General features: G+C 48.9%; 1 protein-coding gene across 5 annotated transcripts in view; it reads left to right on the forward strand.

The window, feature by feature from the left end:
• The window catches only part of LOC139573663 (triple functional domain protein-like), a 149,929-nt gene extending 134,893 nt beyond the window's left edge, over positions 1 to 15,036 (forward strand). For 3 of the 5 annotated variants that reach the window (XM_071397385.1, XM_071397386.1, XM_071397388.1), the window contains 11 exons: positions 6,048 to 6,239; positions 6,430 to 6,607; positions 7,061 to 7,860; positions 9,033 to 9,280; positions 9,503 to 9,644; positions 10,117 to 10,144; positions 10,468 to 10,630; positions 10,829 to 10,950; positions 11,082 to 11,361; positions 11,672 to 11,810; positions 11,980 to 15,036. In XM_071397385.1, the coding sequence (XP_071253486.1) occupies positions 6,048 to 6,239; positions 6,430 to 6,607; positions 7,061 to 7,860; positions 9,033 to 9,280; positions 9,503 to 9,644; positions 10,117 to 10,144; positions 10,468 to 10,630; positions 10,829 to 10,950; positions 11,082 to 11,361; positions 11,672 to 11,810; positions 11,980 to 12,537 (2,850 nt within the window). In that variant the 3' untranslated portion in view covers positions 12,538 to 15,036. Of the gene's footprint in view, positions 1 to 6,047; positions 6,240 to 6,429; positions 6,608 to 7,060; positions 7,861 to 9,032; positions 9,281 to 9,502; positions 9,645 to 10,116; positions 10,145 to 10,467; positions 10,631 to 10,828; positions 10,951 to 11,081; positions 11,362 to 11,671; positions 11,811 to 11,979 lie in introns of those variants that run through there. The other 2 variants (XM_071397387.1, XM_071397389.1) reach the window with 2 other exon arrangements.
• Positions 15,037 to 15,290: the final 254 nt, after the last annotated feature.

Raw genomic sequence — 15,290 nt, forward strand, 5'->3', positions numbered from 1 at the left:
ACCCTGAAGATAAACTGGCCGTGGCCCCTATGAGTTGGCAGAAGGCCTTCCAAAACCTTGAGGCGAACTGGGGACCTCTGTCGGAAACCATATCTTGCGGGATGCCAAAGACTCGGAACACATGGTTAATCACCAACTCAGCTGTTTCCTTGGCAGAAGGTAATTTGGTCAAGGGAACAAACCTGGCCGCCTTAGAAAACCTGTCGATGATGACTAGGATCGTAGTATTACCATGGGACGGAGGAAGGCCAGTAATAAAGTCCAGCGAGATATGGGACCAGGGTCGGTGGGGAATAGATAAAGGGTGAAGGAGTCCTTGAGGGCGGAGGTGAGAAGATTTGCCCTGGCAGCACACGGAACAGGCCTTGACGAAAGTGGCAACGTCTTCTTTTATGGTGGGCCACCAGAACTTACGCTGGATGAACTCCAAGGTGCGACCTACGCCCGGGTGACAGGTGAGGCGAGAGGAGTGCCCCCACAGAAGGACTTGGGACCTTGCTGCCTTGGGAACAAACAACCGATTAGCAGGACCTCCTCCAGGGCCCGGTTCGATGGCTTGAGCTTGTTTCACGGTATCCTCCACTTGCCACGAGATCGGAGCCACGATCTTAGCGGCAGGAAGAACAGTCATGTCAGTATCTTCTCGAATGGCAGGAGAGTAGACTCGTGACAAGGCATCCGGTTTGAGATTCTTCGACCCGGGTCTATAGGTGAGAATAAACTGGAATCGGCTGAAGAAAAGAGACCATCGAGCTTGTCTGGAGTTCAACCGCTTCGCCTGCTGGATATACTCCAGATTTTTGTGGTCCGTAAGCACTTGAAACGGTTGAGAAGCCCCCTCGAGCCAGTGTCTCCATTCCTTCAATGCCATCTTAACCGCTAGGAGTTCACGATCCCCCACATCGTAATTCCTCTCGGCCGGGGTAAGCCGGTGAGAGAAGAAGGCGCAAGGATGAAGCCTCTTGTCTTCACCCCTCTGAGACAGGACAGCTCCAACACCAACCTCTGATGCGTCTACCTCCACCACAAAAGGTTCATCCGCCGTCGGTAGTGTCAGGATGGGAGCAGAGAGGATGCGCTGCTTGAGTCCTTGGAAGGCCGTCTCAGCTTCTCTTCCCCACAGAAACTTTGTGTTGCCACCCTTGGTTAAAGCTGAGAGAGGGGCTGCCACCGAGCTGAAGTTCTTGATGAACTTGCGGTAGAAGTTAGTGAAGCCCAGGAAACGCTGAACTTCCTTAACGGACTTGGGGTTGGGCCAATCTGCTACCGCCCCTACCTTCTTGGGGTCCATCTGGACTCGACCGGGTTCCACTACAAATCCCAGGAACTGTACTCGAGAGGAATGGAATTCACACTTTTCCGGCTTAACGTACAAATGGCTGTCTAGGAGGCGTTTGAGCACTTGTCTGACATGCTTAGTGTGTTCTTGAAGGGAGCTCGAAAAGTTGAGGATGTCATCCAAGTAAACAAACACGAAAATGTTAAGCATATCCCTAAGCACATCGTTTATGAGCGCTTGGAACACAGCCGGGGCGTTGGTCAGGCCGAAGGGCATCACCAAGTATTCGTAGTGACCAGTAGGCGTGTTGAAAGCGGTCTTCCACTCGTCACCGGGTTTGATCCGCACAAGATGGTATGCGTTCCGCAGGTCAAGCTTAGTGAAGACCACTGCTTCCTGGAGCAGCTCAAAGGCTGTGGCCATAAGGGGTAGCGGGTAGCGGTTACGGACGGTTATGGCATTAAGTCCCCGGTAGTCGATGCAAGGACGTAATCCCCCGTCTTTTTTGGCCACAAAGAAAAACCCTGCTCCCGCCGGCGAGGTGGATGGACGCATGAGGCCTGCTGCCAGAGCGTCCTTGATGTAGGTATCCATAGCAGCTCGTTCGGGAGGAGATAGGGAAAAGATCCGACCCCTGGGGGGGCAGGTGCCCGGAAACAGGTCGATGGGGCAATCGTAAGGTCTATGAGGTGGTAGTTTGGTGGCCCTCTGTTTGCTAAATACCGGTTTGAGGTCATGGTAACACTCGGGAACTCGGGACAGGTCGATGGATTCTAGAGACTCGGGAGGGGAACTCGGGGAACTTGGGAAGATACAAGTGGCTTGGCACGTAGGACCCCACTGCTTGATAGTGCCCACAGACCAGTCGATGTGAGGGTTATGGCTGTGAAGCCAGGGGTAACCAAGGACGAGAGGGAACTCGGAACACGAGGTCAGATGAAAGTTCATCACTTCCTGGTGTTGGGAAACTGAAAGACGCAAGGGGGTAGTGACACGAGTGACAAGTCCAGATCCCAAAGGGCTTCCATCCAACGTAGTAACCCTTATGGGGTCACTTAGAGGTTCAGAGGGAACGCCATTCTCCTTCGCCCAGACACCATCCATGAAGTTACCTGCGGCTCCAGAGTCTACCAAGGCTTGAAGGGGAAGCTCGTGGTTGTCCCAGGAAAGGGTAACTGGAATGAGCAGGCGGGAGTTGGATGGATGAGAGGAGGTTATGTTTCCCGTTACCGTCCTCCCAGGCCTGCACGGGAGAGTGCGTTTTCCCTGGAGCCCGGGACACGTGGAGAGGAAATGGCCCGGTTTGCCGCAATATAGACAGCATCGCTCCCTCATCCGGCGGTCTCTCTCAGCCTGGGAGATGCGTCCAACCTGCATGGGTTCCGGTGGAGTCAGCGGGGATAAAGGTGGAGACTCGGAGCTGGGACCGATAGGAGCTAGGGTGAGAGATCTACGGTTGAGCTCTCTCTCTCTCAGACGCTGGTCTATGCGTGAAGCCAACTTGATCAGGGACTCGAGGTTGTCCGGTGGTTCCCGAGTGGCCAGTTCATCTTGGATGGTGTCGGAAAGACCCTTCAAAAAGCACACTGTGAGCGCCTCGTCATTCCAGCCACTCGCTGCTGCCACCGTGCGGAACTGGATGGCATAGTCCGTCACGCTGCGCCGACCTTGGCGGAGAGTCAGGAGCTGTTTGGCTGAGTCAGGACCGCTGGTAGGACCTTGAAACACTCGCTTGAATTCTTCAGCAAAGGTAGAGTAGCTGGCACAGCAGGGACTTTGGGCATCCCACACAGCAGTAGCCCAGGCTAGGGCTTTTTCCGACAGCAGGGTGATGATATATGCTATCTTGGACCGGTCGGTGGGAAATGACGAGGGTTGCAGCTCGAAGGAGAGAGAACATTGGGTGAAAAACCCCTTACAACCACTCGGATCACCTGAGAACCGTTGGGGAGGCGGCAGACGAGGTTCAGCCAGGGGGTTAACTGCCACGGGCACTTGAATCTGATGAACTGGAGCAGAAGCGGTTGCAGGAGAAAGTTGATCAGAAATCTGCTTTATGGAAGTCATCATCTCCAACAGAAGTTGAGAATGTCCAGCCATTAAGGCCTCTTGCTGAACCAGAGCAGCTTCGTGACGTTGGACAGTCCCCTCGTGGTGGGACAGCATGGGAAAAAAGTCCTGGGTACTGGCTGCCTCTGGGTTCATTTTAATGGCTCAGTGTTTCTGTCAGGACCCGGTGCGAGAAACAGTCACTAAATCGGCAGAACCCAGAAGATGAGGCAGACACAGCAGTACTAGAGATGGTGGTTTAATAAAAAAATAGATATCTTCCAAAATACAAAGAAAATCCACAAAGTGGTAAAAACAGCAAGGGAAAAACAAACCTCAAAAGACTAATACAAAATACAAAAGAACAAAACCAGAGAACCTCTGGAAAATCCAACAAGAGAAAAATATATGTTCACAACAAGGCTTGGGCTGGGGCTGGGTGCTAACATACAAACACTGAGCAAGGAACTGAGGAACACACAGGGATTAAATACTAACAAGGGAACGACATACAGGTGCAAACAATAATTAGAGCAAGGGAAAAACAAAAGGTACAAAAAAGGTGCAATGGGGACATCTAGTGACAAAAAACCAGAACAGTCCTGGCCAAAACCTGACAGCGTGGTTACCTGGAGAGTTGGACATGGGAGGAAATCCTGGAAGGCAAGGGACCCTGGGGACAGAGGAGTGAACATCGCCGTCCTGAGGAGGCAGCTAGGAGAGGGGCCAAGGATTACACTGGAACACGGCTGGCAAGGAAGCCCGATAGGCAGCCCAAAATATTTTTTTGGGGGGGGCACACAGGGAGATTGGCTGAGCCAGGTTGGAGACCTGAGCCAACTCCCCGTGCTTACCGTGGCGGGCGTCGTACTGGTCAGGCACCGTGTTATGCAGTGGAGCGCACGGTGTCTCCAGTACGCGTTCTTAGCCCGGTGCGCTTTATCCCAGCTCCTCGCATCGGCCGGGCTAGAGTGGGCATCGAGCCAGGAGGGATGATGCCGGCTCAGCGCATCTGGTCTCCAGTGCGTCTCCTCGGCCCGGGGTATACTGCACCAGCCCTACGCACGGTGTCCCCGGTTCACCAGCACAGCCCAGTGCGGCCTGTTCCAACTCCCCGCACTTGCCGGGCTTCAGGGGGGATCCAGCCAGGAAGAGTTGTGCTAGCTCTGCGCTCGAGACCGCCAGTACGCCTCCACGGTCCAGTGCATCCGGTGCCTGTGCTAAGCCCTAACCCTCCTGCATGTCTCCCCAGCCTGGTGAGTCCTGTGCCTTCTCCCAGAGCCAGGCCTCCTGTGTGTCTCTGCATTCCAGTGATGATCCATGGCAAGAAGCCTCCAGTGATGATCCATGGTACGACGCCTCCAGTGTTGATCCATGGCACGAAGCCTCCAGTGATGATCCATGGCACGAAGCCTCCAGTGATGATCCATGGCACGAAGCCTCCTGTGATGATCCATGGCACGACGCCTCCAGTGATGATCCATGGCAAGAAGCCTCCAGTGATGATCCATGGCAAGAAGCCTCCAGTGATGATCCATGGCAAGAAGCCTCCAGTGATGATCCATGGCAAGAAGCCTCCAGTGATGATCCATGGCAAGAAGCCTCCAGTGATGATCCATGGCACGAAGCCTCCTGTGATGATCCATGGCACGAAGCCTCCTGTGATGATACATGGCACGAAGCCTCCTGTGATGATCCATGGCACGAAGCCTCCTGTGATGATCCATGGCACGAAGCCTCCTGTGATGATCCATGGCAAGAAGCCTCCAGTGATGATCCATGGCACGAAGCCTCCAGTGATGATCCATGCCACGAAGCCTCCAGTGATGATCCATGGCACGAAGCCTCCAGTGATGATCCATGGCACGAAGCCTCCTGTGATGATCCATGGCACGAAGCCTCCAGTGAGGATACATGGCACGAAGCCTCCAGTGAGGATCCATGGCACGAAACCTCCAGTGAGGAGTTATGGCACGAGGCCTTCAGCGTCGCCCTCTAGCCCGGAGCCTCCAGCGACGCCCTCTAGTCCGGAGCCTCCAGCGACGCCCTCTAGTCCGGAGCCTCCAGCGACGCCCTCTAGTCCGGGAGCCTCCAGCGACGCCCTCTAGTACGGAGCCTCCAGCGACGCCCTCCAGTCCGGAGCCTCCAGCGACGCCCTCCAGTCCGGAGCCTCCAGAGTCTCCCTCCAGTCCGGAGCCTCCAGAGTCTCCCTCCTGTCCGGAGCCTCCAGAGTCTCCCTCCTGTCCGGAGCCTCCAGAGTCTCCCTCCTGTCCGGAGCCGCCAGAGTCTCCCTCCTGTCCGGAGCCGCCAGAGTCGCCCTCCTGTCCGGAGCCGCCAGAGTCGCCCTCCTGTCCGGAGCCGCCAGAGTCGCCCTCCTGTCCGGAGCCGCCAGAGTCGCCCTCCTGTCCGGGGCCCGCGGCGATCACCATGTGTAAATTGGTTAATCGACCAACAACAAAGAGTTACAAACCTCTCTGCCAATAACAGCTACTTTTCAGTTTTCCCCTCCCCACTTAGATTACTCCCACTCCTGGCAAAAGTCTTGCTTGAGAAATAGTGTTTTGCTAAAAGCTACGTTTGCCCATTTGAATGGAAATCTATTACAGTAAGGTACCGACTTGTTACCCAGAAATATTTTGACATGGATTTAAAACGGCTGCATTGGGCCTTAAACATTTGTTTAACCAGACAGGCAATACATTGGTATTCCCCCATGCAGGGCAAGATTGTGGCCCAAGGCAGACTACTGCTCCAGGACACCTTCATGGTATCAGATCAGGACGGGGGGCTACTCACAAGGATGAAGGAGAGGAGGGTCTTCCTCTTCGAACAGATCGTCATCTTCAGCGAGCCCCTGGACAAGAAGAAAGGCTACTCCCAGCCGGGATACCTCTTCAAGAACAGCGTCAAGGTATGGAGCATCGATCGTGATCATCTCCCCTAATCAATCCACTTCGATCATATTACAGTGGATGTATTTTTGGGGGCTGGACATTGCTGGGATAGGAATTGCCCTAAGAGCTAAAGTCATTTGAATAGTTGTCTGATTCTGAAAACACTCACATCCCCTCCTCTCCCCTGTATCTTGTGTGTGTGTCCAGGTGAGCTGGCTGGGCCTGGAGGAGAGCACAGACGACCCCTGTAAGTTCACCCTGACCTCCCGGTCATCCAGTGGCGGTGTGGAGACCTACGTGATGCACTCAGCCAATCCTGGAGTCAGCCAGATGTGGGTCCACCAGATCACCCAGATCCTGGAGAGCCAACGCAACTTTCTCAATGGTAAAAAAAGACACATCACGGGTTCATCTGTGTAACTGTGTAGTGATATTATGCTAGCTTCTCCCAGGTGGCAGCATAATCATACCATATGATTACAATGTTTCATCTGTCTCCCTGTGTAGTCATCCACTCCATAGAATGTATCAACGTTCTGAGAAAATAAGTGTTTAGAACACACAATTAAATGGACTATAGCATGATGTACTGGAATGCAAAATGCAAAGATGTTTTATTTATTTTTGTTTCATAGCTAGACAGTGTGTACTCATACCACTGAGGTGACTCTTTCTCTCTGTCTGTCTCTCTCTATCTCTTTCTCTCTCTCTGTCTCTATCTCTGTCTCTCTCTATCTCTTTCTCTGTCTATCTCTTTCTCTGTCTCTCTCTTTCTCTCTGTCTATCTGTCTGTCTCTCTCTCTTTCTCTCTCTCTGTCTCTCTCTTTGTGTCCCCCAGCACTGACATCCCCTATCGAGTACCAGAGGAACCACGTGGGGGCAAGCGGAGCAGGCCTGGGGGCCCCCAGCAGTAGCAGTGGCCTGGCAGGAGGTGGCTGCAGCAGCTCTGTAGTGGGCCCTGGGAGTAACTCTCTGTGTGGCCCCCAGAGTCGCCGGCCCTCGCGCATCCCCCAGCCCTCCTCCCGTATCCCACAGCCTGTCCACCACCACCACCCCCCGGGGTCTGACGGACCGGACAGAACAGCAGGTACGTGGTCCCGACAACCCCCCTCCTCCTCCTCCTCCTCCTCCTCCCAGACCCCCTGTCCTCCTGACCATGCAGAGGGGGACCTGGGGCCCCAAGATGTCCCCAAGATGCGAGTGCTGGATGGTCCCCGGCCCCGCAGCAGAACCAGCAGCAACAGCAATGGCAAGTCCTTGGGCGTTGCTGAGGGCAGCTTCAAGGAGAGCTACCTTGGTGAGGACCCTCAGATCCCCATCCCACGGCTGGCTATGGCCCCTCTGAATCTTGCCAAGCCTCGGGTAGGGACAGTCTCTCCACTGACCTGCCCCATAAAGGAGGAATTCATCCCGGGCAGCCCAGCCCAGAAAGGCTCCTTTTTCTGGTCCGCCGCGGTCCCAGCCTCCCCAGCTAGCCGGCCTGGCTCCTTCTCCTACCACAGTGATAGTGGAGACTCGACCCTGGGCCACAGGGAGAGCCACAGCCACCACCACTCCACCCACAGCAAGGATATAGACCGCATGAGCACATGCTCCTCCACCAGTGAGCAGTCCGTACAGTCCATGCAGAGTAACGGGGTAAGAGCCCTACTCGAGTCCCAGGCTTCTGTCCGGCTTAGTCCCTACTAACCTTACTGGCTGACCAGAAGTTCTCCTGGGTCATCTTAACCACAAGTGCATACTAAACTATCTAAGTACACTAACTTGCCTATGGTGTGAGTTTTCCTTCCTGCTGTCTTTCAGACTCTACTAACAGTGTGTTTTTGGCTGGTACAGCAGCTAACTGCTACAGTAACTCAGCTTGCTGTACTGTATGTTGGTGTCCTCTCCTCTCCCTTGGTAAGTGTTTCCAGTATGACTCTCTGCCTCTGCTTCCCTAACTTCACACACCCAGCTCTGTCTTGGCTCTAACATTTTCTAGACATGACCTGAATTTTTGCTGTCCCTTTGCTTCAGCCTATTGTGGTCGGATCTAAAAAAAAACATCAAGGTATTTATGGGTTAAATGCAAATGAATGCTGATATAATGGAAGATTGATATTTGACTTCGACTTCACCTGCCTGCAAGAAGAGGAGCTCTGATGTAAAAAGAAACGTTTGCCGTCTCTCCTGTTTTCTCTTAGCTCTTGCTCTGACCATGCTGCTTCCTTTATGTCTTGGTCCTGTGGGACTGATGACACATCCTTGTTCCCGTTCTCTCCTTGCCTTGCTCCTGAATACATTTGACTCACACCAAATGCATTTGGCCTCACTTCAAACTTTATTTCAGGCGCTGTCTCTTCTGAAACGGACTGTTTCCTCTCTACTCTCACTGTCTTTGAGAGACACCCACTCCATGTTAACTCTCCTCTGTCTCTCTGACTTCTGGATACCTTGTCTTCGCTTATACAAATGAGAAGGTCTAGTTATGAGACATGTAGGAACCAGATGTTAGTTGCTACAGTATGACTTTCCTCACTCTACTTTCCTCATGAAAACTTTACTTTCCTTTTGTAATGAATGCTTTGAAATGAGTCCTTTGTGCATGAGCTCTAGCATATAAACAGATGAACAACATGATGCTCATGTGCAATCAAATCAATAACATTTGAATTTGTTTAGTCTTTTAGAGTCAGTTTGTGTGTGTGTGCATTTGTCTGTCTGTCCTCTCTCTCTCTCTATGCCTCTCTTTGTGTAACCCTACCTATAAACCCTTACTGACTCCATTTCCTCCCCTGCCTCCCATCCTCCCCTGCCTCCCCCTCCTCCAGAGTGAAAGCAGTAGCAGCAGCAGCATCAGCACCATGCTGGTGACCCAGGACTACGTGGCCCTGAAGGAGGATGAGATCAGTGTTTCCCAGGGCGAGGTGGTCCAGATGCTGGCCTCCAATCAGCAGAACATGTTTTTGGTGTTCCGGGCTGCCATCGAGCAGGGCCCTGCCGCCGAGGGCTGGATCCCCGGCTACGTACTGGGTCACACCTCCACCATCATCCCCGACCTCCCCGAAGGAACCATCAAGTAAGAGACAGACACTGCTGCTACTCCATGTACCAACCTGAATGACTGAATGAAAAGCTTTATCATCCCAAAGACAATTCCATTTTCACATCATGAGCTCTGCCATCATAAAAGTGAAACAGTAGACAAAGATGTAGAAATCACAAGTTAAACTTTTCTCTTCTTTTCTTCCTTTTTCTTTCTCTCTCTTTTCCCCTTTCTTTCTCGTTCTCTTGTCTGGAGCAGGAAGTCATCCTCGTGGCACACAGCACTCCGCATCAGGAGAAAGTCTGAGAAGAGAGAAAAGGAGACCAGGAAGGAAAATAAGATGGAAAACGGCTACCGCAAGTCTCAAGACTGTCTGACTAATAAAGTTTCTGTAAAGGTAGAGTTGATTTGATAATCACCTGTATGGCTGTAAGACTAAAAGCCCCTCTGCATTAACCTCAATATGGCTGTAAGACTTAATGTCCCTCTACATTAACCTCAGTATGGCTGTAAGACTTAAAGCCCCTCTACATTAACCTCAGTATGGCTGTAAGACTTAAAGCCCCTCTACATTAACCTCAGTATGGCTGTAAGACTTAAAGCCCCTCTACATTAACCTCAGTATGGCTGTAATACTTAAAGCCCCTCTACATTAACCTCAGTATGGCTGTAAGACTTAAAGCCCCTCTACATTAACCTCAGTATGGCTGTAAGACTTAAAGCCCCTCTACATTAACCTCAGTATGGCTGTAAGACTTAAAGCCTCTCTACATTAACCTCATTTAATGGATTCATGTTGTAATTATTTAATGTCTTTGTGGTAAAACTAATTTGGAGAAAACTTATTTGTGTTCCTATTTTTCATTCAGCTTCTAAACCCCAACTACATCTATGATGGTATGTATACATTTATATGCTTTTGCTTGGGCTTTACTATACAGTAATTGAATGACACATCTATATTTTCACATCCCAGGGGTTCAATAAAACACGCTTTTATTGTCTATTGGGTAGCTCAGATGTTGGATTGTGTAGTTTGCATGTAAGTATCCTCCTCCGAGCCAGAACAGTGTAGGGCTGGAGCCTGTCTCCTGTTTCTGTAGTGTGAGGCAGCTGGAAAAATGAAAGTACACCCAATGGACAGGACGCTAGTATATTGCAAGGCTAGTTAGCATGTGACATAGTCAAACTCACGTGTCCTCTGTCTGTCACCTCTGTAGTACCCCCAGAGTTCCTGCTGCCTCTGAGTGATGTGACCTGTAACCTGGGGGAGAGTGTCACTCTGAGGAGTAAGGTCTGTGGAAGACCCAAAGCCTCGGTCACCTGGAGAGGACCTGACCACAGCACTCTGAGCAACGACGGACACTACAGCATCACCTACAGGTACACATCGGCAGTGATGACATTCTACGTTACATTTGAGTCATTCAGCAGATACTCTTCTCCAGAGGGATTTGCAGTGATCATTGCAACGTGTTAGAATGACTTAGCTGTTGGAAGACAATGTTCTGTTGTAGTTGAATTAAAGGAAGTGTTGCTATTGTTGAAACTTACCTTGTGACTTCCCTTCTCTCTCTGCAGTGACACGGGCGAGGCAACTCTCCTCATCATGGGTGTGTCTGTGGAGGATGACGGGGAGTACACCTGTGTTGCCACCAACGTAGTGGGCAGCGTGTCATCCTCCGCCAGCCTCAGAGTCTCAGGTTAGTCACTGTTGAGTTACATTAAGTTGAGTTGAGTTGTAGACTCCTGTGGGGGTACAGCATATCCTCTATATTCACACTACTTCTTCAGTACTTTTGCATTGTAACATTCAATGTTTCTATTTTCCCAGAGGCCTCCGACGATGGGAGTGAAGTGATTTGGAAGAACAACTTTGAGTCCTTCTACACAGAGGTCACAGAACTGGGCAGGGGAAGGTTCTCAGTGGCTAAGCGCTGTGACCAGCGTGGGAGCAAGCGTGCCGTAGCAGCCAAACATGTCAACAAGCGGTTGATGCGGCGTGAGCAGGTGCTCCAGGAACTGAGGATACTACAGTGTCTGGAACACCCACACCTTGTCGGCCTGCTGGACACCTTCGAGACAGCCACCAGCTACGTGCTAGTGCTGGAGATGTATGTTAGAAAAACTGTGGATGGGCCCCAAATGGGACCCTATTCCCTATAACTGATCAAAAGTAGTACCCTACAGAGGGATAGATAGCATTTGGGACGTGCACACTGTATGTATTATGATTATTGAGGAAAATTGTAATTAGAATTCCTGAATTGAAATAGAATTGATTACCCTTTTGAACAATATATTACTGTATATATTTATTCACTGTGTTGTGCTTTTGAATCATGTTCAAGCAGCCCTCTTGTACATCTACCATATCGGTGGGCTAATGTCTCTCTCTCGTGTTCTGGTGCTTTGTGTCTGCAGGGCTGATCAAGGCCGTCTCCTGGACTACATAGTCAGCTGGGGTAACCTCACTGAAGAGAAGGTGGCCTTGTACCTTAGGGACATTCTTGAAGCTTTACACTACCTGCATAGCTGGAGGATAGCTCACTTGGACTTGAAGGTGAGGCACAAAGGCTGTGACATGTAGAGTAGGAGTTAAATGTGATTTTGTACTGTATGATGTCTAACTGATTGTTCTTAAGCAAAGATAGTACTCCCATTATGGGTAAATTCTTAATCATATCTTTCTTTGCGTGTATGTGGATGGGTATCGGTGTGTATCCCTTTAGCCTGAGAATGTGTTAGTGGAGCAGAACTCTGCCCAGCCTGTGGTCAAGCTGACAGACTTCGGAGACGCTGTCCAGCTGAACAGCGGCCACTACATCCACCCTCTACTGGGCAGTCCAGAGTTCTCAGCCCCAGAGCTGGTGCTGGGCCAGCCCGTATCCTTAACCTCTGACCTCTGGAGCCTGGGGGTTGTGACATACGTGGTACTGAGTGGGGCATCTCCCTTCCTGGATGAGAGCGCTGAGGAGACATGCCTGAACATCTGTCGTCTGGACTTCAGCTTCCCCCATGACTACTTCCAGGGTGTGAGCCAGGCGGCCAGGGACTTTGTGGGTCTCCTCCTACAGGGCGAGCCGGACCGGAGACCTTCGGCCGCCGCATGCCTTCAGGAGCCCTGGCTGCAGCCGTGGGACTCCCACCAGCAACAAAACCAGCACCCAGGGTGCATCGACACCTCCAGACTCATCTCCTTCATCGAGCGGCGGAAACACCAGAACGACGTTAGGCCCGTGGGCAGCATCAAGACCTTCCTTCACAGCAGACTCCTCAACCAGATATGAGCAGGTTAGAGAACTACAGTACCCAGAAACAACCGAGTCACAATGATGATCTCATCCTTTCTCAGCCGACTACGCCACTTCCTTAGAACTATGTTACCCAGCATCCTGCTGCTGCTGACTGCTTTGAATATTTTTGACTGAGATTTTTCCCCCCAAGAGATTTAAATACTTCCCTTCCATCCCCACCTTTGTATGGATGATGGCTATATGCCTGCACAAAAGTATGAACTATTTGAAAGTATTTCAAACTTCACTAACAGGGAGAACAAAGCTTTCTCGAGAGCCAGTGAGAGTAAGCCTTGTGTTTGGATAGTATTACAAACCGATACTGTAATATCGGGTTACTTTTGGTTGAATATAATAAAATTGTTTTTGTAATGAGAGATTACTTTTTGTAAAGAAAATGTATAGTTAAGAAACAAAGAAATGTCTTTATTCATATACCTTTTCAAAAACAAAGGTTATTAATAAAAAGAATGAAAACAAAAATGAATGTGACATATGAACAAAGCACCACCGACCCACCACAGGGTCGTTGCTTCAGAACACTACTTCTAGATGTGACATATGAACAAAGCACCACCGACCCACCACAGGGTCGTTGTTCAGAACACTACTTCTAGATGTGACATATGAACAAAGCACCACCGACCCACCACAGGGTCGTTGCTTCAGAACACTACTTCTAGATGTGACATATGAACAAAGCACCACCGACCCACCACAGGGTCGTTGTTCAGAACACTACTTCTAGATGTGACATATGAACAAAGCACCACCGACCCACCACAGGGTCGTTGCTTCAGAACACTACTTCTAGATGTGACATATGAACAAAGCACCACCGACCCACCACAGGGTCGTTGCTTCAGAACACTACTTCTAGATGTGACATATGAACAAAGCACCACCGACCCACCACAGGGTCGTTGCTTCAGAACACTACTTCTAGAACCAGTTGGAGACCAAACTCGTTGTAGTTGATTAACTTACAATAAATCAGCAAATGGTTTGTTCTGGCCTTGCTATTGTATGGACCTGTAACAGTTAGTACAATTATGCTATTTTAGTCAGACCTCAGCAGAGAAATAAACAAGCAAACAAACAACAAAAAGCTATAACACTATTGGAAAAGCTCTTTAGATTTCTGATACATCCGCCTTACTTTGTAAATAATGTGTTCCTGCCTTCATTCTCATTTTGAAGAATTTGTCTCAAACGCTGTTTCATTAGCTGAGTAGTAAGTCCTGCCAATGGAAGAGAGGTTTGAGGGAGACTAGCTCCTCCTCATGCCAATCAAATGACATAAACCCTCACTACCAGAAATACTTCTATAAATGCACTCGTATTTTGCGTTAATTTCTCATGTGCAATGTTGCAGCTTTAACATGTATGCAACTATTTATGAAGACTTGTGTTGTACCCGTAATCTAAAAAGGCATGTACGTACCTGGTACTGCAGTAGATGTGTGTATTGTGTTACTCTTTTCCGTATTAAGTTCAGTATTAATATCTTGGAAACCTAAAATGCAGGTTTCGCAAATAATGTAAAATAAGAAAAAAGATTTGTATCTATATTGGCACTTATGCTTTCAGTTTGTCATTGTTTTTGTTTTATTTTCTGTAACTATACCAAAGTTAACTGTACTTTACCCTCTTTAAATGTCTTATATAATGTACCATGTTAAGTTATGAAAACCATGCTGAACCTAGAGATAGATGTTTACATTGGTTCACAGTGGCTTTATTTATTAGCGTTGTAAGAACGTTGTTTAGTGGTTGGTTGTTACTGGATACCTAATTAACATTTCAAACACTTCTCTTCTCAAGCTGTGCACAAAGTGGTGATTGCTGTGTAAGTTTGTTAGACTTTTTAAGTTATGTATTTCGCTAGACATTGTGTTGCAATGATCAACATCTTGGTTTAACTGAAACTTGGGGTAGCATTCTTTGCCGAGCCTTTGGTTTGAAGAAGAAAAAAAACTGCCCACAACATTGTACCAACGTTACAATAATTGTGCATGGGCGTTGCGGCGCTATTACCCTAACCTATATCTGAGAGTGACCATGACCTAGCTGTTTTCAGTAAATTAATCATTGTATGAGTTCAAACTGATTTTAATGTGCCAGTCAATTGATCTGGAGAGGTGGACGAAACAGCTGTATTTCCTTTTAAGCTTGAAAAGGTTATCAAAGTTTCATGTCTATGTCAAGGCAGTAGTCACAGTGATACAATGAATGTGTTTGTTAACCTGTACAGTCCCATTTTGTGTCCTTTTATTTATTCATGTGTAAAGCTGTACAGACATGGACGACGAACATGGGAACCTGGATGTAACCTCATCATATTTGATACATACTACGTTTTTTTGAATGTTAAATTACTTATTTTTACTTTTGCATGTATATTTCTTTGTACAGAAATTAAGTTTACACATTACTTGCTGTAAATATTTGATTTAGTCCTCAGTTATTTTGCCATTAAACGTATGGAACATACCTTTGGAAGTTTTTTAAATATTTATGTATGTACAGTGCCTTCAGAAAGTATTCATACCCCATTACTTATTCTACATGTTGTGTTACAGCCTGAATTCAAAATGGATTAAATATGTTTTTTCTCTCACTCATCTACACACAATGCCCCATAATTAGAAAGTTAAAACATGTTTTTAGAAATGTTTTCAAATGTATTGAAAATGAAATACAGAAATATCTAATTTACATAAGTAGTCACACCCCTGAGTCTATAC

This window comes from Salvelinus alpinus, chromosome 4 (assembly GCF_045679555.1).
Source record: "Salvelinus alpinus chromosome 4, SLU_Salpinus.1, whole genome shotgun sequence".
NCBI classification, from domain to species: Eukaryota; Metazoa; Chordata; class Actinopteri; order Salmoniformes; family Salmonidae; genus Salvelinus; species Salvelinus alpinus.